Below are 21409 nucleotides of genomic sequence, written 5' to 3'. Positions count from 1 at the left end.
GTTTTAACAATTATCAGTAATATCATGGAAACATCGGAATAAAGTAAATAAGTGGAAGTCTTAAATTAAAGAATCTGAACAACATGCGGAAACTCAACATAAACCTCTACCCAAGAACTGATGTCACATACTCACGAACTACTAGGAGTGCTAAATACAACCGTTTGAAAGAAAATTATAACTGTTTGTCTCGAAATACACGAGATAACAGACTGAAATAAAAGATAGAAGAGACGCCGGGCCTGCGGACGCCTGCAAGGCTACCTCAGTGTCTCGTTGAACTGAAGCTAACTCCCGCGCTACTGCAGCTGCTGCCCAACACCTGGATCTGTGCAAAAGAGCACAGAGTGTAGCATCATCACAACCGACCCCATGTGCTGGTAAGTGTCTGGCCTAACCCCGGCGAGGTAGTGACGGGGCTAGTACCAGACTCCAGACAAATCTGTGCAGTTATATAATATATTGCAGAAAATAAACAAGTAATGAGCAGTTATAAGGGAGGGGGTACATGCCTCGGGGAAACAGTTCAACTTAGCAGAAATTGAATAACACCTGAAGGAACAGTACAATATCTAAAACCATATGATAGCACTACTATTGCGGCGCGCAACCCGATCTGTACTTTAACTACAACTGTTGTGTCGTGCAACCCGATCCATATGTTTAACTATAATTGTTGCGGCGCGCAACCCGATCCAATATTTATAACATATACCCGTTGCGGCGTGCAACCCGATCCAATCAAATTTATGTTGCGGCGTGCAACCCGATCCACTATAGATTATGTTGCGGCGCGCAACCCGTTCCAAATATGCAAAGCTTATCATAATCATAACCACAAACCTCGATAGAGGATCAATCATAAAATACTATATCCCGGCAAGGGAACTCAACAGTACAAGTATACTCATCCCGGCAAGGGAGAACCAGCTATAACCAATCTCAATTCGAATTTAGCATTTCTATTATCACCATTTCTAACTCAAAATCAACTTTCACAAAAAATAAGCTAAACCTTGCTCAACAACACAAGTCTATTCACTGTTTCATCCGTAGTATCATTCGAGAACGCAATAAATGTCAATTTAAGACTCACGGTCATGCTCGACACCGGCATATAGATACTCGTCACCATGCCTATACGCCATACTCCACAGGAAACACATAACAAATATGACTCAACTCCTAATCCCTCAAGCTAAGGTTAAACCGAACACTTACCTCGATGCTTTGAATTCAACTCAAGTCTCAATTATGGCTTTACCCCTCGATTCCGCCACCAATTCGCTCGTATCTAATCACAAATTACTTAATTACATTAATAAACACTATATGAATCAATTTGAATGCATAAAAATGAATTTTCCAAAGTTTTTCCCAAAAATTCCAAAATCGCCCCCGGGCCCACGTGGTCAAAACCCGAGGTTGGAACCAAAACCCGGCTACCCCATTCCCCCATGAACCCAAATATGTGATTTGTTTTGAAATCGGACCTCAAATTGAGGTCCAAATCCCCAATTTTAGAAAAACCTAGGTTCTACCCAAAACCCCCAATTTCTCCCATAAAAATCTTTGATTTCAAGTTGAAAACATGTTAAATGATGTTAATGATTGAAAGAAACGAGTAAAAATCAACTTACAAATGATTTGGAAGAAGGTTGGTTCTTGAAAAATCGCCCAAAGGAGTTGTGTTTTGAAAATGGGGTGAAAAGTGTCTTAAAATCGACTAAGTATGAAAAATGCAGGTTGCAGATGTGGAAAATGCGAACTGGGGTTCGACCTGTTATGGGAATTGCGAAGTTTGGTTCGCATTTGCGAACACTGAACAAAAATGAGGGCATCGCATTTGCGACAATGATGTCGCATTTGCGAAATACCAGGCTTCGCATTTGCGAGCCAAAATGTCGCATTTGCGACTAGCTCAACATCGCATTTGCGAACCAGATGGTCACATTTGCGACCCAATGCAGGATTCCCCCTTCTCGCATTTGCGATCACAGGCTCGCATTTGCAAGCTCGCATTTGCGAGACCTTCTTCGCAAATGCGAAGATTGCAGAACTGAAATGCTAGATTTTTCTCAAAGTTTAAAAATGCATCCGTGGCCTATCCAAAACTCACCCGAACCCTCGGGGCTCCAAACCAAACATACACACAACCTCAAAAATATCCTACGGACTTATTCGTGCGATCAAATCGCTAATATAACATCATAAACAACAAATTAAGCCTCAAAATCCATGATTTCTTCCAAATTTCATAAAACATCAAACTTTCCATTTTAAGTCCGAAACACGTCAAACGACGTCCGTTTTCAACCGAACTTTACAGGAAGTGCTTAAACCATATATAAGACCTGTACCGGGCGCCGGAACCAAATTACGGGCCTGATACCATCACGTTCTAATCAAATTACATTTCCAATTTCCTTAAATATTTGCAGAAAATAATTTTTACTCAAAAATTTATTTCTCGGGCTTGGGACCTCGGAATTCGATTCCGGGCATACGCCCAAGTCCCATATTTTCCTACGGACCCTCCGGGACCGTCAAATTACGGGTCCGGGTCCATTTACCCAAAATATTGACCGAAGTCAAATTTATTCATTTTAACACCAAAATTTAGCATATTTCACAGAATTTAATATTTAAGCTTTCCGGCTACGCGCCCGGACTGCGCACGCAAAATGAGACGACTATAAATGAGGTTTTCAAGGCCTCGGAAGCATAGAATGTGTAAGAAAATAGGCGATGACCCTTTGGGTCGTCACATGATTGATGCATTTCAATAACACTTGATAAGAAAGTGATACAAACCATTATTTAAAGTAAATAAAAATGAATGCACTTCACAGTTCTATTAAATGCACTTATAGTTCTAGAAATTCGCTATTTTCTGACTACCAAAATAGTCGGAAAGTAGTCGGAAAAGTACATATTCCGACTACTTTCTGACTGATTTAGAGTAGTCGGAAAAAGATAGGTCGGAAAATATTTTCCGACTACTGTAGTCGGAAATTTCCGACTGCTGTAGTCGTAAAATATTTTCCGCCAAAATTTAAAAAGGCAGCTATTTTCCGACTGAAGTAGTCGGAAAATAAAAAAACTATTATTTAATTTAAAAATTATTTCCGACTTCTGTAGTGGGGATATTATACAAATAATAATTATTATTCCGACTACTGTAGTCAAAAAATTATTATGCTGGGCACATTTTCGACTACAGTAGTTGAAAAATTGGGTTGAAATTTGACATAATGCTGCCATTATTAGCACGCCACCTGTGAAATGCAAATATTATAAACAACCAATTCCAACTAAACGACCAACTCAACCAATCAATTTCAACTACACAACCAATTCCATCTAAACAATCTAATAATCAAACCAACCAATTCCAACTTCAACAAACAAACATTCAAATCCCATAATATCAAACCAAAACATTAGTTAAAGTCTAAATATTCAATATCAAGTCTGAGTAGCTAATACATATCAACACTAATATAACAAAGTCTGAACATATATATATATATATATATATATATATATATATATATATATATATATATATACACACACACACACACCACCCTTTTGAGAGGCTCGGGCTTTCTTTTCTTGTTCGCTCTTCGTCTTAAATTCAACTCGATCCCATATTGCTAAAAAACAATTCCACACATCATCTCTTATCCAACCAGGCTGCTCCTTCCTTACTCGAGCTTCATACAATGAACTTGTAATCAACTTTTTTGCTTTCTTCTCGAAGACATATTTTATTTCATTGTCATATCGTTTCTCCCACACACACTTAGTCTGAAAAATAATTAAATAAAGTAGAGTGAAATTGGATATATAATTTAAAAATAAGGTTTATACGTACCCTAAACTGATTCCACATTCTATCTCTGGTATGATATGGATGTCTTTCCATCTACCCCAAGCTTCATCGTAAAGTGGCTTCATAGACTCTGTAACCATATGCGGGGCAGTAAATACAGGAAAAACCTGCATTAAAATTAACATATGTAAAATGTATATTCAAGAGAATAAATATCAATATAAAAATTACTTACCCATCTTGCTCATCCGGAACGATAATCAGCCTACTATATGCATCATATTGTAGAGTCTCTTTACCACGTCGACCCCGAGAAGCTACTGGTGTAGCACTACCAATGGATGGTGATGTTGTAGAGTCTCTAGGTGTGCTTGATGTCGGAGATACTGGAGTTGATGAAGTAGGCAGTGCTGAAGAGCTATCTTTTTGACTAATATGAAAACCGGGAGAAGAAGTTACATTTGGTGTGGGAATAAAATTAAGGTTAGAGCCAGATTTCGTGCCAACTGAAGATACGGAAATATGGACAGGCCCAGGTGGGGCATAAAAAATAAAGGTGGCAACGAAGTTGACTGAGGAGGAAAAGTAGGAGGAGGCCCCATATGTGGAGGAAAGTGACCAGTAGTTGGAGATTTTAATTAAGTCCCCTTACCCTTACGGCGTAGACGATCGCTACCCCAGATATCATCTACGCACTATAACCATTGTAAAAAACATAAAGCAAATCTTCAACATATCAGATGTATAAGAAATAACTATTTATTCGTGATGACAATTCAAGAATCCATTGACAAAAGCAGAAGTAAGGAAGACAAAAACACACAGGATGACTGAAACTTACTTTTTCCCCCTTACAAATCTTCTTCCCTATGCGGATAGCTTTGCACTGCAATCAAATGAACTTTTGCGAAATGTCAAAGAGGAAAAATGAAGGAACATATTAGGCATCCTGGAAATGCTCACGCTTCAGCAATGAAAACTGACTAGATGGTGTCATATGTTTCTAAAATAGAAGAAAAGACTTTTCCTGGAAAATCTAGTCAAGAATTCATATACTTGTCAAGAAAAAACTATTGAGATATTCTTCTAAAGGTTCCTACTTTGAATGATTGTAATACCTTCAACATTTAACTACGAATGACTCTATAAATATTAGATTTCACAACAAAAATTAGATTGATTACATTCAAAAGCAGATCTACTAGTTTATAGCGGAATCAAAATTCAACAAGAGAAGTCTCACATGTCCAATTGACTAGTTAAATTTGCAACAATAATAATATTCGGAGAAAGTGCACTTAGTACTATGAAAAATTCAACAATATATATATACCTGTCGCAGCAAGGACGAAACCAAAAAATAAAAGTCGAAATGGAGGATAAACCAGCAATGCCAACTTTCTTTAATTATCAACCTTTGCACTCTTTCAGTCTTCTACAAAATCAAGATGACTTGTACGAGTGAACGTAGAATAAAAAGTGACACCAAATAAATATGTAGGTAAATTTCATATCAACATTTTAAAATAGAAGTTATTACATGAAAGAAACAATCTAAAGTTTATAGGAGTAATGCGTATGAGTTGGTAATCAAGAAAAAGTAAAATTAGTGCATAAAACATAAACTTTTTGAATAAATACCTAAAAAGAATTGGGTTGGAGGATTGGAGGCCCGTCGCAGCTATGGAAATGGAACATGGAGATTGAAATGATTGCTTGGAATCAGATTTATTGCTTCATCCGTTCACCTAAAGTCTCGGTAAACTTTCATTCCTATATATTTCTGAAATGGGACCATAACACTCATTTTCTTTAAATAGTTTTACTTCTCTTATTCCCCCTTATTGTAACACCTAATGTGTCTTGTTTTGCATTGTCAGTGTATGCAAATTAAGCTCAAAAAGCAATATTCCTCGCAAAGTTAAAACCATTGGAAGTACAATTTCATAAGCAAGGAGAATAACAATTCGTTTATTTTTCGATTACAGTGGGCAGCAGCTTTAGTCGATTTTTTAATTAAAATTGTGGGAAAATTATTTTATATTTTTCCGACTACTGTAGTCGAAAATTTCTTTTTATTTTTTTCGCGGTATTTTGCGCAAAATTTTACGACTACTACAATCGAAATAGCAGTCGCCTACAATTTAAAAAAAATAAAAAAAATAAATTATACTTTTCCGACTACTATAGTCGAAAAATTATGACTACTATTTGGTAATCGGAATCTGTAGTCCGAAAATAGCATTTTTTGTTAGTGATAGTTCGATTTTTATCAAAACCAAACCAAAACAACTATATCGGTTTGGATTGGTTCAGTTTTGTCGAATTTTACGGGTTTTTTGGTTTCTTTTTATTACATGAATATTATTTCATTCTTACTTTGTTAAAGTTATAGATAAAATTTTGATGAATGAATATATGTTCAGTAAAAATTAAAAAAATCGACAAACGTATGATCTATTAAAATATTATCACCANATCGACAAACGTATGATCTATTAAAATATTCTTAAGGGAGAATGTTTTTAGTAACACGTGATTGTTATTTTCATAGTCGTCTAACAACATTTTTTGTTGATGTACGCTTTCAAGTTTAAACGAATTTAATAATTAAATATTAAAATCAATTTGATACCTAAATATTGATATGTTCTATTTAATTTTAAATTATTGAAATACCATAAATTTTTTAAAAGGATATAAGAAATCTTGACATATGAATATAAAAAACAAAGAGATGATTGATGCATTTCAACAACACCTGATAAGAAAGTGATACAAACCATTATTTAAAGTAAATAAAAATGAATGCACTTCATAGTTCTATTAAATATTAACCATGAGAGGATCGCAAATATTTCTAGGCATTTTTTAAAGAAAATTTTATATAAAATCTTAAAAATGTATATAAAAATAATATATTTTGTATCGGTTTGGTTCGAGTTCTCTTTACTCAATACCAAACCAAATTAAACGAAACATAATCGAGTTTTTTAATTGGTTTGATTTAACTTTTTGGTTTGGTACAGCTTTCCAGTTCGGTTTGAACCCCCTTCCAGCAAGAATTAATAAGGAAATACGCCATATACAGATGTTTTAGTTTATGAAATAATAATTTACTATTCATACTTTTTTGTCCAACTCTAAAGGTGATTTTAATCAGAGGTGAAATTAGAGAAATGGGTTCAACTGTTTTATATTTTTGGATAGGTTAGAAAAGATACCACAAGGCATCACCTTAATAATCTTGTATAAAGTTTGGGATGACTTCAATTGTAACTTTTTTGCACGTCAATGATCAAATATTTTTTTTGTTTTACCAAGTAATTTAGAATGTTGTATTGTGTTAGTAGTTTTTTCCCCTTTCTTTTGTTGGTTTCAAGTTGGCATACTTATTGTTGAAGATAAGAACCCCTATGTTGATTCAACGGATGCTTCACAGAATAATGAAGAAACAAGAGAGAAGAAGAAGTAAGAGAGGAGAAGAAGTGAAAAGAAATTTCGGACTCTCCATGGTTTTGTTTGAGCTTATGTCTGAAGATATATGAGACACTAATCTTATTTGAAGAGAGACACGTGTCCAAATCATTAGCATTGATGCTAATTCATCTAACTTCATTTGGGATGTTGATTTGATAAGAGAGGAATCAATCACAGCCATCCAATTTGATATTTCTCATTTTCAGATGAGAACGGTCTAGAATTGTTTACACGTGAATCACACATTGTAAAGAATATTTCTGTTAGTTAGTTAGATTTTAGCCAATAGGAAATAGTACAAGTGTATAGGAATATTTTATTTACATTCTTTTGTATCTATACATAGATTTGTATAAAAGACAAGCTACAGTGAATAAAAATACATACAGAAAATTTTCACAATTTCTGCCTTTTCTTTCATGGTATCAGAGCAGATTTAGCTCGATCCATTAGGAAATCAGCTCAACTTTTTATCAAATTTTCCTTCTCTTATCCATCTGTGGATTCAATCATGACTGGTACAGAAGCAACAACATATATCTCTATCTCTGGATCCAAAAGCAGTGGAGTGACCAATGACTCCAATCACCCTTATCACTTACACTCTTTGATACTCCAGGAATGGGCCTTGTGAGCTCACCTTTCGATGGGAGATGTGACGACCCAAAGGGTCATCATCTATTTTTAATTGAATTCTGTGTCTCCGAGGCCTTCAAAACCTCATTTAGAGTCGCTTCGATTTGCGTGCGCAGTCCGGACGCGTAGCCGGAAAGCTTAAATGAGAAACTGTGTGAAAAATGATAAGTTTTGATCTATAAAAATGAATTAATTTGACCTTGGTCAATATTTTGGGTAAATGGACCCGGACCCGTGATTTGACGGTCCCGGAGGGTCCGTAGAAAAATATGGGACTTGGGCATATGCCCAGAATCGAATTTCGAGGTCCCAAGCCCGAGAAATAAATTTTTGAAAGAAATTATTTTCTGAAATTGTTTAAGGAAATTTGAAATGAAATTTGATTAGAACATGTTAGTATCGGCCCCGTATTTTGGTTCCGGCGCCCGGTACAGATTTTATATATGATTTAAGATGTTCCTGTAAAATTTGATGAAAAACGCATATCATTTGACGTGATTCGGACCTAAATTGGAAAATTTGATGTTTTATGAAGTTTGAAAGAATTCATGGATTTTGAGGTTTAATCCGATGTTTATGATGCTATTTTGGCGATTTGATCGCGCGGGTAAGTCCGTAGGATATTTTTGAGGTTGTTTGTAGATTTGATTTGGAGCCCCGAGGGCTCGGGTGAGTTCTGGATAGGCCACGGGTGCATTTTTTAACTTTAAAAAATTTGCTGGTGTTTCAGACCTGCATTGCGAAGCCTTTCTCGCAAATGCGAGATCGCAATTGCGAGCCTCCTATCGGAAAAGCGAGAGGTGACCTGGGCAACTTCCTTCGCAAATGCGAAGTCTATGTCGCAAATGCGACGCCCGCTGAATACCTCTATATCGCAAATGCGAGGACGCCCTTCGCAAATGCGATGTACGCCGGGATGGCTTGAAGTCGCAAATGCGACTATTTGTTCGCAAATGCGTAAACCTAAGAGTTCGCAAATGCGAACATAGTTTCGCAATTCCCATATCTGCAGAGGTTGGGGTTCGCAATTGCGAACCCCTGTTCGCATTTCCCATAATTGAGACCTGCATTTTTCTATACTTAGCCGATTTTAAGTCATTTTTCACATCTTTTTCAAACACAAACTCCTTTGGGCGATTTTTCAAGAACAAGTCTTCTTCCAAATTGATTGTAAGTTAGTTTTTACTCATTTCCTTCAATCATTAACATCTTTTAACATGATTTCAACTTAAAATCAAAGATTTTAATGGGGGAAATTGAGTGTTTTGGGTAGAACCTAGGTTTCTCAAAAATTGGGGATTTGGACCTCAATTTGAGGTCCGATTTCAAAACAAATTATGTATTTGAGTTCGTGGGGGAATGGGTAATCGGGTTTTAGTTCGAACCTCGGGTTTTGACCACGTGGGCCCGGGGGCGATTTTTGACTTTTGGGTAAAACTTTGGAAAACTCATTTTCATGCATTGGGGTTGATTCATTTAGCGTTTATTGATGTAATTAGGTAATTTGTGATTAGATACGAACGAATTGGCGGTGGAATCAAGGGGTAAAGCTATAATTGAGACTTCAATTATGTTCAAGGCATCGAGGTAAGTGTTTGGTCTAACCTTAGCTTGAGGGACTAGGAGTTGAGTCCTATTTGCTATGTGGTATTTGTCGTGTACGACGTATAGGCATGGTGACGAGTATCTATACGTTGGTGTCTAGCATGACCATGAGTCCTTATATTGTGAATATCTTAATTTCATTGTATTCTTCATGCTTTGGTGATGACTTCTAGTTGTTGTGAAAAGTTTGTGGAAGGAATTGAGACCTTTGAACATCATGGAGCATTGGCTCGAGTTATATTATTAATTGTGAAAGTATATGAGATGATTGAACCCTTTGGAGCATTGGCTCAAGTGGTAAAGTGAGTTATGAAATAAAAGTGAAAGAAAGAGAAAGAGTTAATAAATTATCTCCCTTGCCGGGATGTTGAGATTGTTAATGTTGTACCCTTGCCGGGATTTAATTGGTTAATTGTGTTCCCTTGTCGGGATTTCTATTATTATTTTGTTTATTCCCTTGCCCCTTGTTTGTGATTATTATTTGGATGAGGAAGAGTGTTAAAGCACGAAGGGTGATGCCGTGCATTGTTTGTTATTGTGAGGAAAGAGAGTAAAAGCACGAAGGGTAATGCCGTGCACATTTTATCATATAATTGCTTTGGTAAGGAAAGAGAGTAAAAGCACGAAGGGTGATGCCGTGAACGTTTTTATTATATCATTGCTTGGTGAGGACGAGAGTAAAAGCACGAAGGGTGATGCCGTGCACTTGTCCTTGATTTCCCTGACTCTTGATGATAATTGAGTTGTGTTGTTCTTTACGTTTAATTTACTGATTTTCTGTTGTTACTTGACTTTATGGTGATGTCATTGATTCCCTTGCCCTAATTGCTTTGTAATTGTTGCTTGGGTGAGGAAGAGTGTAAAGCACGAAGGGTGATGCCGTGTATTATTTTGGTGAGAGAGTGTTAAAGCACGAAAGGTGATGCCGTGCACTTATTGCCATTTGTTATGATTTCTTGTTGTTATCAGTTCAAGTGCATTAATTGTCTTCTTCCACTATTACTGCGATTCTTTATGTTGATATTTTCCTTTATTGTGTTACTTGTTATTATTGGATCAAGGTATCCTTGCGCAACAATATGCCTTGAATTTATGTTATAATTGCTACATGTTTATGTGACTTAATTGCTACTTGACATTTTAGCATACTTAATATTAAATTGCCCAATTGCTCCTTAAAGTCCATAATTTATTGCTACTTGTCGTTATTTGTTTTCCTCAGTGAATCATAATTATTGTGTACTTGTTGTCTTATGAATTCGTATTAATTATTGCGTTTGTTAGAGTAAACTTCATTTGAAAGAACTGTTGATATAATGAAATGGGAGCGGGTGGTACGCCTACCACGAGATTTAATGAAATGGGAGCGGGAGGTACGCCTACCACGAGATATGAGAAATGGGACCGGGTTGCACGCCTGCAACAAGTTGTGAACCGAGAGTGAAATCTGCCTTTGTTTTCCTTATCCTTGTTAGAAGTTGAATTTTGGTTTCCTGATAATTCTCTTGAGATTCTGCTTTATCTGTTACTTCCCGAAGCATGTTTCCCCCTCCCATCCTTATTTTTTTATTTCTGCTTTACTTTTCGCTGTATATTATACAACTGCACAGGTTTATTTGGTGGTCTGGTCCTAGCCTCGTTACTACTTCGCCTCGTCACTACCTCTGTACTATTTTGTGCAGACCCCAGTGTTGTAGATTTCGGACCGCAGTGAGATTGCTGGATCTTATTCTTCAGGCGACCCGAGGTAGTCCTGCAGGCGTTCGTGGGCCCTAGCGTCTCCTTTCATCTACTTTCCTGTTTCTTTCATGTATTTCCAGAGACAGTGTTGAATTTATTTCTTTCAGACCTTTATGTGTAGTATTCTTAGACCGTCTGTGAAACTATGACACCAGTTCTGGGTAGTCGAGACTCGAACAGTTGTAGTAGATATTCATGCTCAGATAACTTATTATTTTTCTTCCGCTTATGTTAAATTCCGCTGTTAAATGTTATATCTTCGTAATTGTTAAAGAATATAAAATGGGTAAAAGGTTAATTTGTTCAAATGATTGGCTTGCCTAGCTCATATTAGTAGGCGCCATCACGACTCCCGAGGGTGGAAAATCCGGGTCGTGACAGGAGAGGATTCCCAAGATGGAAGAGATCCGTCCTTATTGCAATCTCTACCAAGAACAAACTTGGCTTCATCAATGGATCTTGTGCCGAGCCACCAGTGGATGACAAAGATTATCCATTGTGGAGTAGGTGCAATGACATGGTCACCTCTTGGTTGCTCAACTCTTTGACCAAGAAAATAGGTGACAGTGTCATTTACTCAAGAACAACTAAGGAGCATTAGAGCAGTGATAAGTTAGAATTGTAGCATGATTATACCCCTACTTGCTATTGCTTTTGTTATGAATTGCCACAAAATAACCCCAAAATCCTTACAAGTTGCGCTTGATTGCAGGTTTGAGCGACAAGATGACAAATGTCAAAGATCGGCTCAAAACGGAGTGAAACCTGCCAAGTGTCAAAGACCAATTGAAGTGGGGAACAAGAAGACCTAGCGCGGACCGCACTGATTTGCCACGCGGCCGCGCTAGGAGATTCAGAGACTGGGTCATTCAAAGGGCAATCTGCGCGGTCCGTGCTCCTTTTTACGCGGTCCGCGTAGATGAGATTTAGAGAGATGGTGTTTTTGCCAAAGTACTGCCACGCGGCCGCGCGCCCTTTGTACGCGGTCCGCGCCCGTCCTGAAACGCCGCTGCGCTCCATTTCTGCGCGGTCTGCGGTCCCAACTTCAGAGAACAGAGTTCAAAGAGTCCAAGAGCCAATGCGGTCGCGCTCCCTTTTTGCGCGGTCCGCGCCTACCCCGCAGGGGCATTTTTGTCCAGATTTTCTAGCTCGGTATAAATAGATCTTTTTGACATTTTTAGGTCAGATTTTAACTACTGGACGAGAGCTGCGCTCGTGAGAAGTACTTTGTAGCCTAATTTGGCAATTTTACTCTTGAATATCATAGATTTTAAGTAGTAATCAATTATTATGTTCATTTCATCATCTATTTCTACTGTTTCTTCTTTAATTATGTCTAGCTAAACCCATTAGCTAGGGTTGTGGCTCAACCCTAGTGTGGGTAGTTAATGGGTGTTGTATTCTAGGGTGAGATTGAGATTGGGTATTTGTTATTTGGGTTGATTTTGTGTTTCAATCTAGAATTTGTGGTTCCAAACATGAATTCAAGCTTAGCGGGTCTAACTCTTCTTGAGAGAGAGAGAGAGTCTTATGACCCTAAAAGTTAACCCAACAAGGAATTGGGATGGACCCATGAGAATGGTAGTCCCAATTAACGGGTTAAACCTCGAAAGAGTAATTACCCTACTTGAGCCCTAGTTTCCCGGTCTAATTGGCCTACCTAATTGGTTTCGAGAGAGTCAATTGGGCAAAATCGTTCTCTCTACCGAGAGGTGTGAGAATGAGTGCACTTGTGTAACGGCTATAGCACTAAACCCAAATTTATCAATCTCCCCTTAGTAGCTTCTACCCGTTAGCTAGCCACCTAGGTAGTGTCACAACCCTAGTGCCTTTTTCTCATATCAAGCACAACTTAGCAATATTTCCTTAGCATAATTTAGCTTTAATTCTTAGGTTACAAAAGTAGTTTTAAATATAAAAACCCTCAAAAATGTTAGGAGTGCAATTAGAAGTACAAACGCATTTCTAAACTAAACCGGCAATACAAATCCATTCCAAGCTCCCTGTGGAAATTCGACCCCGATCCACTATTCGGGTATTAGTTATTGCTACCCACTCTTACTACCATTGTGTAGTGTGGAGACGGCCGCGATCAACTTTTTGGCGCCGTTGCCGGGGAGCTCACGGTGTTGACTATCGGTTTAGTTAGTTTTGTGTTTTGCTTCTCTTTCCTTCTTGTTTACTAAATATGTTGTGTCAATCATTCAGGTACTATGGCTCTCAATGCAAACGACCCTCTTGGCAACGAGAACGCGGGGGAGGAGGTAGAGGATCTTGAGCCCGACGAGGTTATACCACCTCAAGTTCCATGTCGAGGCCGTCCGGCCCATGCAAATGGCAACAATCATATTCCAGACCCTCCTCCGCCACCGCCAAGAGCGGTCCCAAGAGTTCTTCCTAATCAAGGGTATGCGAGTGCCATCGTTCCTCCCCGAATCCGGGCGGGGAACTTTCAAATCACAAATGTCATGTTGATCTTGCTCGAGCAAAGGGGATATTTTACGGGCGCCTCTGACCAAAATGCATACAAGCACTTGAAGGGGTTCGTAGATACTTTCTGGGGCAGCAAACAAACAAACGTGACAGAGGATGCGTTGCGATTGAGGCTTTTCTCGTTTTCTCTTCGGGGCAAAGCGTTGGACTCGTTAGAAAGGTTACCAAATCATTCTATCACCACATGGGATGAATTGGCGGACAAATTTATTGCCAAGTTCTTTTCTCCAAGTCATATGGCGGCTCTTCGGGACGAGATTCTAGCTTTCAAGCAAATGCCAACGGAGCCATTGCATGAGATCTGGGAGCGATATAGAACAATGGTGAAGGAGTGCCCTAACAACGACATGACTGAGGCGATGATCCAGCAGACTTTCTATAGGGGCATCAACACCACGAATCAGTGCATTGTGAACCAATTGGCCGGTGGGAATTGTATGAAACTTTCTTACCAAGAGGCATGTGACGTGCTTGATGAAATGGCTGACACCTCTTCGGCATGGCAAAGCCGAGCGAATGTACCCCAAGGTGACCCCACGGTCATCCATTTGCACAAGGAATTGAGTGACCATGGCCAAGATATTGCCGAACTTACAACAATAATGAATCAGTTGGCGAAGGCGCAATTGCAACAAGTACAAAACCCGCGCCAAGTCAATGCAATGGAGAATGTTTCTATGCTAAAAAGGAGGCAAAGAGGGCAACAACAACCTCAAGGTAATGGTGAGCAGTTTGACAACAACAATGATGGTGGTGGTTATTCGAACGAATGTTTTGATGATCAAAGTGAGGAATTCCAATATGTCAATAACTACCAAGGAAATAGAAGAATTCAAGGGAATCAACAATGGCGCCCCCAAGGAAATTGGGGCAATCAACAAGGAGGCGGCAATTAGAATAACAATAATCAACAACAAGGTGGTAACAATTGGAACAATAACAATCAGAACAACAATTGGGGTAATCAAGGTAATAACCAATTCAATTTGAACTCGAACAACAACAATTGGAACAACAACAATAGCAATCAAGGAGGGTGGAATAATGGTGGTAGGGGGAAAGGCTTTCAAAGTCCCCCCATGTTCCAACAACCAAACAATCCACCCCCCTTTCATTCACAAGGGCCTAGTTCTTCTGGAAGTGATATGGGACGGATAGAGATGATGTTCGAGCAGATGATGAAAAAGAACCAAGATTCTGACGCACAATTGGCTTCACATAACACGTCTATCCGGAACCTAGAGGTGCAAATAGGACAAATCTCTCAAGATTTAAATACCCGACCAAAATGTGCGCTACCAAGTGATACGGTAGTGAACCCGAAGGGGGGTAACAATCATGTGATGGCGGTTACAACTAGGAGTGGAAGAGGCAGTGATGTGCATGCCTCGGTTGAGAATCAAGTTGTGAATGATGAAATTGAGATGCATGATGATGATGCACCTTTGAATGTTGACAATGTGGTTGAACCAATAGTGACAAATGATGTGCGGATTGATATTGATGATGAGGCCGGGGTAGAGACTCAAGATACCGTGAACCCGTCTAGGGAACACATTATTGATATACCCAAGCCGACGGTGCCCAAGGCCAAGGCACCCTTGCCTAGACCACCTCCACTATATCCTCAGCGGTTAGCAAAGCAAAAGAACGACAATCAGTTCAAGAAATTCATAGACATGATGAAGAGCCTCACAATAAATGTTCCTTTAGTGGAGGCACTTGAACAAATGCCTGGTTACACAAAATTTATGAAGGATTTAGTCACCAAGAAGCGTTCTATGGAGTGTGAAACAATAAAGATGATGCACCAAGTTAGTGCGATTGTGCATTCTATGGCCCCGAAGCTAGAAGACCCTGGAGATTTCACTATTCCTTGCACTATCGGGAGTGCGGACTTTGCTAAGGCCCTATGTGACTTGGGGGCTAGCATTAATCTGTTGCGTACTCAGTCTTCAAGACTTTGGGAATTGGGCAACCTAGGCCAACCTCAATGAGACTTCAAATGGCGGACCGGTCGATGAAGAGGCCTTTAGGTATAATCGACGATGTGCTTGTCCGGGTGGACAAATTTATATTGCCGGCCGACTTTGTCATATTGGATTGCGAAGTGGATTTCGAAGTGCCTATTATTCTTGGAAGACCTTCCTAGCTAGGGGGAAGGCATTGGTTGATGTGGACGCAGGGGAGTTAACATTCCGTGTGGGTGATGAGAAGGTGGTATTTCATGTGTGCAAGTCCATGAGGCAACCCAATAGTACGGAGGTGTGTTCATTTGTGGACATTGTCACGGCGGTGATAGTGGATGACACAAGTGCCTTGATTAATGTTGAAGATCCTCTTGAAGCCGTGCTTCTTAACATGGATGCCAATGATGATGCCGGTAGAGTGGAGTGTGTGAATGCATTGCATGGAATGGGTTCATATTCATATGAGCCTAGGAAACTATCTTTGGATCTTGAGAATCGCAAAACTCCGCCAACCAAGCCATCAATTGAGGAGCCACCGGTGTTGGAGTTGAAACCACTTCCTCCACACCTCAGGTATGGACTATAGAAAGCTGAATAAGGTGACAAGAAAAGATCATTTCCCACTACCATTCTTGGACCAAATGCTCGATCGTCTTGCGGGCCGGGCCTTTTATTATTTTCTAGATGGCTACTCGGGGTATAATCAAATTCTCATTGCCCCGGAGGATCAGGAGAAGACAACCTTTACATGTCCTTATGGCACGTTCGCTTTCTCGAGAATGCCATTCGGACTATGTAATGCCCCAGCGACCTTCCAAAGATGTATGATGGCAATTTTCACCGACATGGTGGAGGATATCTTGGAGGTATTCATGGACGACTTCAGCGTGGTGGGAGATTCATTTGAAGAATGTTTGGTGAACTTGGATAGGGTTTTGGCAAGATGTGAAGAAACCAACCTTGTGCTCAACTGGGAGAAATGTCACTTTATGGTGCAAGAGGGAATTGTATTGGGTCACAAAATCTCAAGGCAAGGAATTAAAGTTGATAAGGCAAAAATAGAGGTTATCTCAAGGCTCCCTCCCCCTACTTCTGTCAAAGGGGTGAGGAGTTTCCTTGGTCATGCCGGGTTCTACCGGCGATTCATTAAAGATTTTTCAAAAATTGTGAACCCGCATTGCAAATTGTTAGAGAAGGATGTCAAGTTTATCTTTGATGAGAAGTGCATGGAGTCTTTTGAGCTATTGAAACACAAGTTGACAACAACTCCTATAATCACCGCACCTAATTGGGATTTGCCTTTTGAACTTATGTGCGATGCAAGTGATGTAGCGGTTGGGCGGTGCTAGGCCAAAGGATCAACAAAATGTTCCATCCTGTGTATTATGCTAGTAAGACGATGAATGAGGCCCAGAGAAACTACACAGTGACAGAAAAGGAGCTATTGGCTATTGTGTTCGCGATGGAGAAATTTCGACCTTACCTTATGGGAGCAAAGGTGATCATACACACGGACCAATCAGCTCTCCGGTATTTGATGACTAAGAAGGATTCGAAAGCAAGATTGATGAGATGGGTGCTACTCCTTCAGGAATTTGATTTAGAGATTGTGGATAGAAAGGGAAGCGAGAATCAAGTTGCAGACCATTTGTCCCGATTAGAGGAAGATGGGAGACCAAGTGATGGTATTGAGATTAATGATAGGTTCCCTGACGAGCAGCTTCTTTCCGTTTCTATGTGTGAAATGCCATGGTTCGCGGACATCGCCAACTTCATTGTGACTGGTAACGTCCCGTGTGAGCTCTCTTCCAACCAAAGGAAGAAACTCAAGCGGGATAGTTTGGATTTCTATTGGGATGATCCGTATTTGTTTAGCATTTGCACGGATGGAGTGATAAGAAGATGTGTACCGGAAAGTGAAGAAATGAGCATATTGGAGGCTTGTCACTCTTCTCCCTATGGTGGCCCTCACGGGGAGGGGGGGGGAGGGTGAGGACAGCCTCAAAAGTTTTGAGTTGCGGCTTCTATTGGCCGACGCTGTTCAAGGATGCTAGTGAATTGGTGAAGAGATGTGATGCATGTCAAAGAGCCGGCGGTATTTCCAAGAAGGATGAGATGCCTCTCAATACAATTCTCGAGGTGGATATTTTTGATGTTTGGGGCATCGATTTCATGGGTCCATTCGTGAGCTCCTGTGGTAATACTTACATTCTCGTGGCGGTGGACTATGTCTCAAAGTGGGTGGAAGCCGTGGCTCTAATGTAGACAAGACAAAAGGAAAGACCCCTTATGTAAGTATCCACTAATGTAGGTTTCGTTCAACTCAAGATCATATAGGGCTTTTGTGGAGTCATTGTAAAGGCTTTTGGGCAAGGATCGGACATGATTTTGTTCAAGCGGGTTCAATCTTCCCTTGAGCACTTCTTTTGATTCATTTTGACACACATTTCTTGACTCATTTGAGTATTTACTTCTTTTCAAGGGGGTTAGAGAGACTGGGTTATTCAAAGACCAATTGAATATCATAGATTTTAAGTAGTAATCAATTATTATGTAAATTTCATCATCTATTTCTACTGTTTCTTCTTTAATTATGTCTAGCTAAACCCATTAGCTAGGGTTGTGGCCAACCCTAGTGTGGCTAGTTAATGGGTGTTGTATTCTAGGGTGAGATTGAGATTGGGTATTTGTTATTTGGGTTGATTTTGTGTTTCAATCTAGAATTTGTGGTTGCAAACATGAATTCAAGCTTAGCGGGTCTAACTCTTCTTGAGAGAAAGAGTCTTATGACCCTAAAAGTTAACCCAACAAGGAATTGGGATGGACCCATGAGAATGGTAGTCCCAATTAACGGGTTAAACCTCGAAAGAGTAATTACCCTACTTGAGCCCTAGTTGCCCGGTCAAATTGGCCTACGTAATTGGTCTCGAGAGAGTCAATTGGGCAAAATTGTTCTCTCTACCGAGAGGTGTGAGAATGAGTGCACTTGTGTAATGGCTATAGCACTAAACCCAGATTTATCAATCTCCCCTTAGTAGCTTCTACCGTTAGCTAGCCACCTAGGTAGTGTCACAACCCTAGTGCCTTTTTCTCATATCAAGCACAACTTAGCAATATTTCCTTAGCATAATTTAACTTTAATTCTTAGGTTACACAAGTAGTTTTAAATATAAAAACCCTCAAAAATGTTAGGAGTGCAATTAGAAGTACAAACTCATTTCTAAACTAATCCGGCAATACAACTCCATTCCAAGCTCCCTATGGAAATTCGACCCCGATCCACTATTCGGGTATTAGTTATTGCTACCCACTCTTACTACCATTGTGTAGTGTTGATACGGCCGCGATCAAGCAGCCTGGAACACAGGTTTGGGCAGTGTAGTGGAGCAAAGCTATACCATCTATAGAAGGAGATTCCAAAAAAAATTCAGGGAAACAACAACATATCAGGATATTTCACCACTCTTAAGAGACTATGGAATGAGCTAGACTCACTTAACTCACACTTAGGGTGCACTTGTGCATGTAACTGTGATGGAAAAAAGAAGATAGCTAAGTTCATGGAAGATCAAAGGGTCATTCAATTCCTAATGGGACTGAATGATGCTTATGCACAAGCAAGGGGAAACATTCTAATGCTCAGTCCTATTCCTGGCGTAGATCAAACTAACTCACTCTTACTACAAGATGAGAGCCAAAGGGAGATCTATATGAGCCCACAATATCCTACTGATGGGGCTTCCTTTATGGTAGGATCACAGAACAAATTTCCACAGAAAAATAACCAAATGCAAAAGGGTTGGAGTTCTCAGCAAAATCCAGGAAACACACAATATAAGTCTAAGACAAAGAAATCTAAATTTAATCCAAATGTTATTTGCAGCCATTGCTCAAAGATAGGACATGTAAGGGCTGATTGCTACAGACTTATAGGATTCCCTGATGAATTCCAATTCACTAAGGGTGGAAATTTTCAAGGAGCAACAATAAAATCAAATGCTGTAGTTTCAGATCAGTAGGGTGATGGACAGTCTGGTGAGAACAATGAAGCAAACCTTAACAATCAGGCATAATTTTTCAGCAAGGAACAGGTATCTGAACTGGTAAACATAGTCAGATAGGTGCAGGTGGGGAGTACAGGAAATGCAACCTCAGAAATTAGTGCCAGTGCTATTGCTGGTACTATTCTCAAATATTCAGGAACATGTCTTGCTGTTTTTAATACTAAAACCTGGATAATTGATTCAGGTGCCTCAGAACATATGTGTTTTGACTCCAAGTCTTTCCCAACTCTAACACCATTACCTCTGCCTTTACATATAAGTTTGCCAAATTCTTTTCAACTGTTTTTCACACACATAGGGCAGGTTTGCATTCAGCCAGATATGATCCTAGAAAGAGTTCTTTATGTTCCATCTTTCAAGTATAACTTGTTATCTGTTCATAAGTTATGCACTCAATTCAAATGCATCATCAATCTTACTTCTAGTGAATGTCTATTGCAGGTCCCTTTAATGAGGAGGGGACAAGTTTTTGGTGAAGTAAGGGATGGATTATATCTACTCCAGCCTAGAACTTCAGAGTCTAGAATTCTATTTAGTCAGAATGTAATTTCCATTCCAAAAGGAAGTGATTCCAGTATAGTACCTAGTAAAGTTTCATTTCGAGTTTCAGTTTTTGCAAATGCTGTTTCAGATGTAACTCAATGGCATGTAAGGTTGGGGCATTTGCCCTTTTCAGTAATGAAGAAATTTAAGGCAAACTAGGCTTCCTTTTCCCATTAGCCTAGTAAGAACTACATCTCCATTTGACCTCATTAACATAGATACTTGGGGTCCCTTTAAGACTACTACATATAATGGATACAACTATTTTTTGACCATAGTTGATGATTTTAGTAGGGCAACCTGGACTTTCTTATTGAGTACCAAAAGCAATGCTTTTCCAGTTTTAAAGTCTTTTCTTTCTATGGTTGAAAGGCAGTTCAACAAGAAAGTAAAAAGGGTGAGATCAGACAATGCTTGGGAATTAGGAAAGGGAACACAAGAATCCAGATTCTTTCAAGAACAAGGGATCCTTCATGAAACCTCTTGTGTAGCTACACCTCAACAGAATGGGGTAGTTGAGAGGAAACATAGACATCTTCTGGAGATTGCTAGGGGATTACTATTCCAATCCAAGGTTCCTCTCCAATATTGGGGAGAATGTGTTTTAACTGCAACATTTCTGATAAACAAGTTCCCCTCAAAAGTATTGAAAGGGAAAACACCATATGCAGTTCTACTGGGGAAAGAACCAACATATGAGGTTCTAAGAAGTTTTGGATGTTTGTGCTATGTGTCCACCTTATCTCAGGACAGAGGAAAACTTGAACCTAGAGCCAAGACTTGTGTATTCTAAGGATATGCACAAGGACAAAAGGGATACAAGGTAATGGATATAGATACAAAAAGGGTATTTGTCTCCAGGGACATCAAATTTCTTGAGGATCTTTTTCCTTTTCACCAAGCACATTCCTCCACCTATTTCCCATCATGTTCTAATCCCACTACTCATACTTTTGCACCAGATATGCCAACTCCCACTACCTACTCTCCAGCTCCCAGAGATGAATCTTCTTCACAACAGCTAGAACTTCCTCACTCAC

At 39.4% G+C, this 21409-nt stretch overlaps 1 protein-coding gene and 1 long non-coding RNA gene across 6 annotated transcripts; one reads left to right on the top strand and one right to left on the bottom strand.

The window, feature by feature from the left end:
• Nucleotides 1-3488: 3488 nt before the first annotated feature.
• Nucleotides 3489-5567, bottom strand: LOC109214661. Of its 5 annotated transcripts, none has more exons than XR_002066214.1 (5): nucleotides 5480-5567; nucleotides 4680-5273; nucleotides 4074-4268; nucleotides 3881-4005; nucleotides 3489-3813 (listed from the first exon to the last, which is right to left on the bottom strand). It is a non-coding gene; the product is annotated as an uncharacterized LOC109214661 (long non-coding RNA). The 5 variants fall into 5 exon arrangements; XR_002066212.1 differs by having other exon boundaries at nucleotides 3493-3813; nucleotides 4074-4739; nucleotides 5172-5273; XR_002066213.1 differs by having other exon boundaries at nucleotides 3494-3813; nucleotides 4074-4724; nucleotides 5172-5273.
• A 13785-nt stretch (nucleotides 5568-19352) lies between these two features.
• Nucleotides 19353-21162, top strand: LOC109214658. Its single transcript, XM_019378596.1, has 5 exons — nucleotides 19353-19763; nucleotides 19890-20010; nucleotides 20125-20129; nucleotides 20268-20479; nucleotides 20742-21162. Exons 1-5 carry the CDS (start codon nucleotides 19353-19355, stop codon nucleotides 21160-21162), a joined length of 1170 nt encoding a protein of 389 aa, XP_019234141.1.
• The last annotated feature ends 247 nt before the right edge of the window (nucleotides 21163-21409 follow it).

Source organism: Nicotiana attenuata, unplaced genomic scaffold (assembly GCF_001879085.1).
Source record: "Nicotiana attenuata strain UT unplaced genomic scaffold, NIATTr2, whole genome shotgun sequence".
NCBI lineage: Eukaryota > Viridiplantae > Streptophyta > Magnoliopsida > Solanales > Solanaceae > Nicotiana > Nicotiana attenuata.
The sequence above is the reverse complement of the archived record's forward strand: the minus strand, read 5'-3'. Positions and strand labels throughout refer to the sequence as shown.